The sequence below is a fragment of the Saccostrea cucullata genome, unplaced genomic scaffold (assembly GCF_032062105.1).
Source record: "Saccostrea cucullata isolate Sc308-1 unplaced genomic scaffold, CSIRO_AGI_Scuc_v1 ctg132, whole genome shotgun sequence".
Classification (NCBI taxonomy): domain Eukaryota; kingdom Metazoa; phylum Mollusca; class Bivalvia; order Ostreida; family Ostreidae; genus Saccostrea; species Saccostrea cuccullata.
The window spans coordinates 63,018-74,180 of record NW_026927480.1 but is presented as its reverse complement, the minus strand read 5'-3'; the positions used below and the strand labels follow the sequence as shown (position 1 = coordinate 74,180).

The following is an 11,163-nucleotide window of genomic DNA, read 5'->3' as shown; positions in this document are numbered from 1 at the left end:
TAAAAAATAAAAAACAAAACGTCTCAGCCAAAATAATTAATAACAATAAATAATATATATAATTTCTTTGTATTCTAGTCTCTGATTGGTTAATATCCTAAATGGAACTGTTACACAAATTGTATAATCTGGTTTGGTATTGGGGCACACCCCCTTGGTTACCAGCTGAATCATCTGTATCCATGCAATCCTCTCATTTCCAGTCCTCGGGATTCATGGAAAATTCTAGATTTAATGAATGTATCTTTAAATTCATTCAGTAACTCGATATTATACCAAATGTAAACAAACAACATGGCTGCTAGTCCTAAGTAACAGTGAACAGTTACATTTTCCTCCACTAACTTCCAATCACTTCCGTTACTACGGTTGTATTTTTGAGCGGCAAATTCAAACTAACTTCCAATCACTTCCGTTACTACAGTTATATTTTTGAGTGGCAAATTCAAACTAATCAAAAGCAACGATTTTACACCCACAGTAGTTAAATATTTTTTAAATCAATTTATAAGAATGACTCTAATTCTTGGCCAAATTATTTGAGAATAACTTGGGGCGGATCAGTTTGGCGGATAAGTGCACTGAACTGACCCAAACCAGGTTATCCTCGAAAATTCAGACAAGAATTAGAGTCATTCCCCAAAAAATGAGCTCTTCGGCTGTCATATTTAAAAATAATCAACATGACGCTTCAGTCTCCAGAGAGAGAGACAGAGAGAGAGAGAGAGAGAGAGAGAGAGAGATTTTACTTGTAACTTGTAATTAATGCACTTAGTACGTATAATCAACATGAACATATAATTTTTTAATTTTATATTTTATAAAGGTCAATCGTCACCATATACCATATAATGCAGTGAACTAAGTAGACGACGACCCCCCCACCCCCCTCCCCCACCCCCCATCCCCTCGTGCACCACTTCCACAAAATAGAATTTTCGTGTTTCGACATTTTTTTTTGCTTGTCACTTTTTTCAGCTAGGCTGAACATTTTCTCTGGCTGCCTACTCAACTTTCAAAAACGATGCTACATTCCTGGGATGCACACTTTTTAAATGAAAACCTCTTATGCATTTTCGACATGGATTCATAGGAAGAGAGACAAAAAAAAAAATGGCTACAGCGTAATCATCATTTGATTTTCACTATTCAGAGAATTTACATTCTCTGAGTTACAGAAAAAATACCAATCCTAATAGTGGACCTTGACTTAGGAGTACTTTATAATTAAACGCCAATTAAAAGAAATGAAAATCATGTTGTCCGAAGTGTCCGTGTAACGCGATCAAAGCAGACGATAGCGATCTTCCTCTAAATTTAGATCAAGTCGTGGGGTTACTAAATGAAACGGTCACTTTCGTCCCCTGCTAATTGACGTTTATGTTCACAGAAAAGGATAGTTCCAGGACATCTTATGACACAAGCATGCCTAATCTGCATATCCTAAGAGGTACCCAAGAGGGACAAAAGAAAACATGTGTATAAAAAATTAAGGTTCGGAGAATAACTATTCTATTCTTATCTATTAATATTTCCTTTTTTTGTAAACAGTATTTAAAAAGGTATTTTGATGAAAAATAGTGGTTCTACATGTATATACCGATATTTTAAAATCTAATTTGAGCATCGCACAGTAATATAAAATTTTAATTTCTTTGAAAACTTGGCACGAAAAAAATTCTATGCATATTTTTAGCAATATTTCTATATAAAAACCAACGCTAATTATGAACTAATTATATAAAAAAACACATTCGTCAAATACATTTAACACGTATTAAATAAAACATTTATGTAAGTTCATCATTTTCCTTTCGTGTTCCCCTTTTACAAAAGCAATAGATACCATTTTATATAATACGTAAAATCAGCAACACAAAAGATCTCTTTTCCAATCCTTTAACGTTTGTTGTTTGTGGAATACGTCATCTTATTTTTTTTGTGCCAAGAAGAATGTATTTCTACTAACATTTTGAACTTATCAAGTAGTATTCAGGATCGCCAGGGATTTGTGGAAGCTGTTATCATTTAAAAGTTTGTTTTTTTTATTGAAGAACTTTTAAGCAACAAACATGACAATAGGAACATGAAAAGTGGAAACTGTGGTTTAATATTTATAATTTTTACTTAACGCGAACAAGTTAAGAGACAGCGGGCATCCCTGGCTTACACCACATCTTAGGCGCCGCTTATTTCGGACACAATATTATCAGAGCCGGTTCAGTCCTGACGTAGTTGTTCAGTGCAGGCGACTTTTCGACAGATTCACGGCTTTTAGCCGTATTTTGGATTAATACTTTTCGCTTTCTGTATTTTTTTTTTTATTATTTGTTTACAAATTGTGCAATATTATTTCATACCGAATATGAGGAACCTATTATTATTTGCTGCAGCAGGTAAGGAAAATTTCTATTTTCTATATTTTTCCAAACTTTTATAGCTATTTCTAAACAGTCCTTCTTTCTAAGATTGATTCTTTTTTAAAGGTTTACTTTCCCTTTAACTGCAAAAAAATATACTTTAAAGTTTTTTTTCAATTTATTTTTCAGTGTGCTGTTTCCATTTAGGTAAGTGTCTTTTTTTTTTACTACCAAAGTCAAGTGAACAAATGATATTGATGATATTAAGCACTAGTTTAAATGAATGTACATTAAAACTCTTCTGACAACAATTATAATTCTTCGTATTTCTAATGATAAATTGCAATTTTAAACATACATAAAATTTTTATTCAGAAAGGAATCATTTTATTAGAATCAGGATTAATTTAAAAATCTGCAAAATTGTAATAAGGTATCCATACAGAAATCTTGCAATTGTAGAAGTTTAAAATTTGCCATAATTTAGTCTTAACACTTTGAAAAGAAAATTTTCTACATATGCAAAAACAATTTTTGTTTTCAATGACCTGTAGCTAAAGAACAAAGCTTTATAGAATTTTACATTAATGGCGCAATTTTTTAACAATTCATACACGAGAGTTATCGCTTAAACACAGTACCCTTACGTCACAATAGACCTGTTACTGTAAATATATCCCCCGCGGCACTTTTTATAATAAGCTATTTGTCAAGGTGTAAATCATAAGCATGGGATATGCACATCATAGAAATCTTTTGCGGGTTTGAGTGTCAATTTAAGCTGTCAGCTTCTACTTTATGGGGCTTAAGTGTACGTTCTGTCACTCCGTGCGATCAGTCCACCACTAGACAGAAGATCACATATATTTGACGTTTAACTGTTTAAGAACATTTATGACTCATGTAATAAATTTCCACCTTTCCAAATTTATTATAGAAAGAAACATTTATTGTTGTTATTGTCCTTAAGATTATTTTTTTTTAATGGACAAGATGATTGGCGTTTTGTTAAAGAAAATACTTTATGAAATACCGTGTCGCTGATGCTTTAATTATACAAAATATTTGAATGATAAGCTGAAACTTAAGAAGAATATATTTTAAAAAGCTTGGGAAACAAAAAAGAGAATATATGTTTCTGGCTTTCGCCCATTTTCTACATTTCATAAATGTGAAAAGGTGAATCTACATCATAAAAAATCCTTCAAAACAATAATATCAAGAATGTGTTGTAACGGAATAATTAACCACGTAAATTACAAAACATCTATTTAACATGCAAGCAATCAATCACATAAGAAAGTAATGGATGAAAACATAAGCAATTTTTAGTCTAAGATGTTTTAAAAAGAAGATTTATTTCCTTCAAATATACATGCTTTTGCGCCTTGTCAAGCGTTTTTACGACTTCTCGTAAAATGTGACGTATCGCGAGATTTTTATGAGATCTAGGTGATGAGCTTTACAGCGTCAGAAGTATATCGCTTTATTCAGCGATGGGAATCTTGTCTCCGCCCTTATAAAAACGATAAAAAAGATGTACTAAAATGACGTCACTATCTATTATTGATGTAAGGACGAGTTCCCAAACGATTTGTTTACTTCGGAGGATCGATTTCCTCTAATTTTGATAAAGTTTGATATTTCTTCCATGGTTCAAATTCTCCCATGTTAACTTCAAGTTTAATGACTTTCTGGCCCGACTACTTGTATTACCGTCTCTTGTTATAATGCATGACGAACACGAATAAAATATCATCTCTTACTTATTTGGACTACTATACAAGTACATAAAACAAGTAGTACCACAAGTCCCTCTAGTCAAATATAACAAATTAACTGAAACAAGTACCACAAGTCCCTCTAGTCAAATATAACAAATTAACTGTCTTATTGATGCATGAGAAAAGATACAAAACATCCAATTTTTATGGTACAGAATAAAAGAATAATGGCATATGCCTTAATAGTCCGCACATGAAATGGTCGCTAGAATTGCTGTATATGAGCTTTTCCTTAGTCAATGTCACAGAAATAGCATCTGTCATTTCATGTGTTGAAGAAAGTTTATGTTCTCAATTCTTCCATCGCACGAACACAGTCAGACATTGTGATTAAACTGGTATCAAAGTATATCCACTTTGGTATTCATTTAACACACAATTTACTTTTTAAATCAGCAAAATAAATCATGTGGCCTTACAAAACCCAAATCACATTTTTTAAAATCTATTTATTTATTTTTTTGGGGGGGTGGGGGTGGGGGTTTTAATCATTGAAACATGCTACAATTCTCGCATGAGCAATTCTGACATATTATAACAAAGCTAATTCTAGGGTTGAAAATTCGGAACTTGTTTGCAAACACTTATAATATATAACCATTCACTGAGCCGTTTTTTGGCTGATGTTTTTCACACCGATTACAAATTTTGATTCTTTTAATCTCAACTTGACCACGGAATATACCATCTACCCCAAACAATATACAAATCCGTCAACAGGGCATAAAACTGGATAATTCCGTAGATGGGATCAGATGCCTTTTAGGGATAAACATCCCTTATTGTTCAGTTGAACTCACAGTGAATGAAATCATTCTTAAAAACTTGCTCAAGTTCCTTTTGATTTTTTTAAATTGAGACTACAACTCTTGCTGGTGGAGGGTTGTAAGTTTTAGATCTATACTGGGCGCTGATGGTAATTGAGCTGTGATGGATTTTTTTCATGACAGAATCTACTTTGGCACCGGATCTCGGCTTATACAGTTCGATCTTATCCGAAGGACCGGTCCCAACGTCCCTCAGCGGGATTCGAACCAAGGCCCGCAGACAATAAACTGACAACAGAATTACCTTAAGATTTGGATTTTAAATAGCTTGCCATTTATAACACATATATGTTATCAAAGATATACACATATATGTTTCACAAATGTGTAATATTCTTATTTAAACATATGGTTAAAATTTTGCTTTATTTTCAAAATTATATCAAAAGTTATATTGATTTGAAATTTGGACTGAAGTCCGTCCTCAGTTTATGGTCTTGGGGCCAGTTCCTTACTCCACGACTCTAGTACTAACACTCTAACCACTGCGCCACATGGACGACCGCTGATAAAATGGTACACACGTGTAGTCTGTTTTTGGAGTGATGGAGTCGTCGATTGCACTTTGTGGTCAGTAACTGCGGTCTGATGGTCTTTTCTCAGCCAGTCATGCTTATCCACCAAAAACACAGAAAATAACAGATTGTTTACCAAACGTGTCATTTGCGTACGTAAATAAATATGTGAAATGTCAGAAAAGATTGATCGATATATAAAATATCTTAAATCCCTTTTATATCTAACAAGAACACAAAAATAGATAATTTAAAGTCGTATGTCTTTTCCGAAGCTACACATTTCCTTTCAAGTCTCGAAAATTTAATATTCTGAAATGTTGATATTTTCCCGTATATTTAAACAATTTTTGCAAAATATTTCAAAATATAATAAAATTCATGTCCCTCATCCAAGGGATAATATTCCCACAGTAGGTCTAACTTCATCATATAACATTACGATTAGCTGCAGTGTAAGCTAAAAGTCTCCGATACATGCATGGTGTAGACCTTGTTCTATTTCTGAATATGTGTGTTTTATGTTAACAAACCACTGAGAACATGTACGAAGATGTCTCTATGACGGTTTGTGATGTCGATATAGTAATTAATAAATGATAATTAGGGCTGTTTACCAGGTGTACAGGTATACAAGAGGTCGTAAATAAACACTGTTTTTCCTCACGTGCGACAGTGTCTCGTACGATATCTCAAAAAAATAGTCTTAAGGCTGTATACTCCCGACGTGTTAGCCATATTTACCGAACTTCTCTTGTTTTATCCATAAAAAGATACATTATTTTTTGGCTATCTATCTTCGATTTTCTATTTGATATTTTGATTCTAGCAAGTATCGATTGTCTTCTTAATAAATTAAGTTTAAATCTTGATTTTAAAAAAAATAGAATTTTTTACATCTCATGCAGATATGTGCCCAAAATTTATATTAGTCTCTCTCTCTCTTTTTTTTTTAATTCTAATGAGTACAGTGAGTTACATGCCAAACATTAAAAAGTTAATTTTAAGAATTATACATATGTTCCGAGAATCAAATGCATCTGTAACAATATTTTCTCAGTCGTCAATAACCGTAGATGTTTAATGTTAAAATCCAAACACATATCAATGAAATCAATTCTTTATCACTTCTCAACCTAAAATAAAAATTTTTCAAAATTTCTTTTAAAATGTTAATTAAGTTACAAAGAACAATATAACTCCTTTATCTATTGCAATTGGCCTTTGTATCAAAATATATTGTCCCATTATGGATTCCACCTTGAAAGTAACCATGATAACATCAGAAAAAGTTAAAAACATGTCTACATTGCCCAGTATCCCTGTAAATCCAATAGAATTAAGCATAAAAAAGAACCAGACACGTTTGATGGTAGAAATGTAGCATGGCAGAATTAATGGTAGTAAGAATATTAAACAAAGCAAGAAATTAAACAGAAGTGATCTACCAGTATATAATTTATCCCCCTATTCTTTTTTTCAGCTTTAGGTCAGACACAATCAAAGTTACCTAACATTAAGTGGCAGGCCAACCTAGGTGGCGCTGGTATCGGTAAGTTTACTTTCATTTCATACACGTCATAACACTGAAATCTGTCTAAAGACTAGAATGCAATTTATAGGGCTTTGAACGTCAAAAAACATATTTTGGCATTTAATTTATTCTTAAAGTCCCTTTTACGTTTTGTTCCTTATCGATATTTTCAGTAGATGTTAAGAAAAACTTGATTGATAATTGCTTACCGTAGCTGTAAATTTTTGCAAATTATTATAATGTAAACAGAGATTCAAAATGTCAGTTGCCCCTTATTTAACTAACATATCAACGTATACGTATAAACTGTTTAATACGATCTACATGGGTGTATGCCTGCACTTACACAGAATTAATTTAGAATGCTGCTATATTCAAGGGTACCCCTAATTGGAGAGAGAACATATCAAAATAAAATAGTGTTTAATATTCATGAGGAATTGATTTCATTGTATGCTTTATTAAGTAGTTGCTTAAATACAACTAACGTTAGAGTTGTTCTACTCTGAGTAAGTGTACTGTAAGTATATATATAATATCCAAATCGAGGTTCAAATGGATTTGATCGGGATCAAAATTCAAAGAAAAAAAAATCATATTTCGCTTGCCGCTTATGAATGTATTGCAATTTTGATTGTGAGAGATCTCTTTCCTCTAATTTTATTTGATTACAAGTGCCATACATCCATGTAGGAGTTTTTTGCAATACCAACTTGATAACGTTTCCTAACTCAATATTTCTACTGACATCGCTTTAATTTTGATTAACTTTAAAACTAATAAGGTCACGCACTTTTAACATGGAATGAAATAAGACATGGAAGAAGTTTGCTGAATCAATGAATGTCTACATAACTGAATCTATTAATTGATACTTTTTGCTTAATGATTATACAAAGAAAAATAACCAGTATTTTGAATTATTTCACAATTACATGTAAATTTGTCATTTTTAATGATTCTTCAGATTTGAGATACATTGTATTAATGTTCAAATTTCAGAGTAATGGTTATCTTTCTTTGTGATCCTATTCAAAGAGAACTAACTAAACAAATGCGAAATACAGGCATTCTGAGAAAACAGCATTTAGAATTTACACAGCTTTAAAATATTTAATTTTGCGTTAATAAATTTTCCCTGTGTCCTATATATGAAAAAAATGATGGATTTATCATTTTAAAATATTGAGAGACCTTCTCCAGGCTGTTGTATAAATGCTTATTTCTGTGTGACTATGCAGTGGCGGATCTAGAGTGGACCCAAGGGACCCGCCCCCTTTTGTGTCCAAAATATAAGATTTCATTAACCAATTGTTTTGGTGTGGCTATTGGCCCTTACCTTGACCCCAAACTGCTCCAGATTCGTGGATCCGCCCCTGCTGTAATTTCGTATGTTCACTACTTTATGCTTTTTGCACTGGACTGGCATCTAAAACATGCATGTGGTGATGAAATTTGACAAAGATTTGAATTTCAGGACTTCCTATCTCCTTCAACATCCCGGTCATTACACCGCGAAGTAAAGCAAAGTTAGGTAAGGACTTTCGCCGCGTACTGTATTCATGTCTTCGTGTTTCCTGTAGCGTGTAAACCTTTTGTCGTGTACTGTAGAACTGTAGTTGTTTGTGACGTTCACTGTTGTCTTTGTTTATCTGTTTGCTAGCGTTTGCGACGATGGAACAAAACAAATAAACAAAGATCATTAGAAATGGTCTACAATTTGGGTGCTTTCGCCATACTGTTTAAAAGATATACTTCTGGCTTTCTTTAACAAGTATTTCCTTATTTATAAAAATAATATGTCAACACTTTTTAATACGATAATGTACATTTTAAACTTAGAGAAAATTCTTTGAAGCCTCTTCTCATAATTCCTTTCATAACCAATATTAACAAAGCAAACCCCCACTAAATCAATGCAAAATTGTGACTAATACTTGTAGAATAATAAAACTGGCAGTTTTCCAATTTTTGTAAAAATTACACAAAAAGATAATGTTCACAAATATGGCAAAAACATCTTCCAGCAAGTTATATGGTGAACACAACAAATGAAAAACAAACTGCTCATGATCAACAGCAAAACAGCACTGACTCCGCAAAGGCATCCCCTTCTCTCATTCAAAATTCTAAAAACAACGAAGTTGGAGTAAGGGTGAATACAAAGTCATCTGAAATTAGAAGAATGGATACAAGTTTGAATCTTTCTAACGAGCGTCAGAAGATGTCCACCTCACTGGATGATAGATCCTCCAATGATACAAAATTTCAGGAACTATCTCGTCTGATGCCACCGCCAATTTATTCTTCGAACACCCAGGAGAGGTTTGCCGGGGAATCCACAGAAATTCCAATGCACTTGCTTCGGGCTGGCAAAAATATCGTGACGAAGACCATAACAAAGAGACAGAAAGAAAATGGCGTCACGGAGATCCACATAACAACGGTAACTAGGAAACTTGTGGGTAACGTTCCTAGTCCAGACTCCTCGAATAGAACAGTGGTCCTCCGCACTGTTAAGAAAGGGGTCTCCCCGCTCTCTAGTTCAGATATTAGCCCTCGCCCTTCTGTTGATCTTTCCTTTCCTTTAGTGGAAAGCGCTTCCAGCAATTTGAATTCTAGTAGTTTCAAGGATAAAATGGACACAAACAATGCAGTATCCAATCAAATTCGTAAGTTGCTACCTCAGTCTATTTCAATAAGGACTAATTATAGAGAATTAGATACCTTAAATCCTACACGTATATCAAAAATAAGCACATCGTATAGAGAGATATCGGATGTAGATCTAAATAGCGCAAGCAGAGCTCTTCCATCAATAATAACTAGCGCAAAAGCTTCTTCTTCAGATTCGAGATCTTCCAGTGACCAAATGTCTTCAGTGGGTAGACAGAGTTTTCCCCCAGCTCCAACTAGAGATGAAATTGTGGTGAAGAAAGGAAAAGTGACTCCATCACCACGTGTTACTCTCCCAGCAAACTTTCGCCGGAAGATTGCAATAAGGGGGCAAGGTATAGGAGACTCCATTCAGATACCAATTGGCAACGCTAGAGATAAATCTCCAAACGACAACCAACCTGTCACTGTTCAGAACAGTGAAGTTTCTGATAAACAAACCAATATAGCAACAGATAGTGCCGATACCACTCGTGCAAATAACTTAAGAGCTATACATGGAAAATCTAGTAAGGCATCCGTTATCGATGTCAGTAAAGACAAAGGCATGGTGAAAGCAGTAACTACAGATGTAAGGAAAAGTGTAATCGAAAATATGCCGACACCTCTTATCCAAACGGTAAAGAATATTGAAGTAAAACAAGGAATTGAAGTCCAAGATTCCTCTAATATAAATGTACAGACGCAGCGTAAGGTTATAAACAAACAGCAAACAAAAGTGAACACAGCCATAAAAGAAGCTGTTACGACTACAAAGACCCAGTCAGCTGATCCTAGTCCTCCGACAGAAAAATTCAGTGACGCTAGTATCAAGTCCCGCGAACCAATTTCAAAAATAAGGATAGAAATTCCTCCTGTACAGGAAGCAGAAAAAAGGATAGAAACGAGAAAAGTAATTCCAACCCCAACACGAGAAATCATAAATAGAAGCCAGCGCAATAGACTAGACTTTTCCTTAACTCATCCAAGTGGCAGCAGTAGGTCTGAGAGCAGAAGGCGAAAACCTCCAAGACCAAGAAAAAGAGTACAATCAAAAGAACAGAAAACAAAAGTCGTAAAAGAAGAGATGCCATCTCCATTACCAGAAGTTCTCAATATTCCAGGTGAGAGAGAATTATTTTGCAATTACCTAAGGTACTAATATAAAGTTAACATTAATAGAATTTAATTACTGCAACAGGTAATTGAAAGAGATGCATTTAAATAAATCTTTTTTACGATTTTCGATGGAATAAATACGAGTACAAGTGCGTTAATAAAACATGTGTTAGCAAATTTGTTTCGTATACCATTCTAGAAAATTAGAACTTGTTGGATATATGTCAAATAAAACAGGAATCATAGTCTTTAATTCATCTCCTGGATGTAATGTTTCAGCTAATGTTGACCAACAGATTCCCAAAGCATCTAAAGTTCTCTTATCTAAGCTCGTAAAGACTGCGGTAGAAAGCGAATACAGCACACCAG

The 11,163-nt window shown here is 33.7% G+C and overlaps 1 protein-coding gene across 1 annotated transcript in view; it reads left to right on the top strand.

Moving 5' to 3' along the window:
* The first annotated feature begins 2,365 nt into the window (after positions 1-2,365).
* LOC134274615 (mucin-19-like) overlaps positions 2,366-11,163 on the top strand; it is a 34,467-nt gene continuing 25,669 nt past the window's right edge. The window contains exons 1-6 of the mRNA XM_062756892.1: positions 2,366-2,396; positions 2,550-2,567; positions 6,970-7,038; positions 8,498-8,554; positions 9,048-10,799; positions 11,074-11,163. Coding sequence (XP_062612876.1) covers positions 2,366-2,396; positions 2,550-2,567; positions 6,970-7,038; positions 8,498-8,554; positions 9,048-10,799; positions 11,074-11,163 — 2,017 coding nt within the window. The remainder of the gene's footprint in view (positions 2,397-2,549; positions 2,568-6,969; positions 7,039-8,497; positions 8,555-9,047; positions 10,800-11,073) is intronic.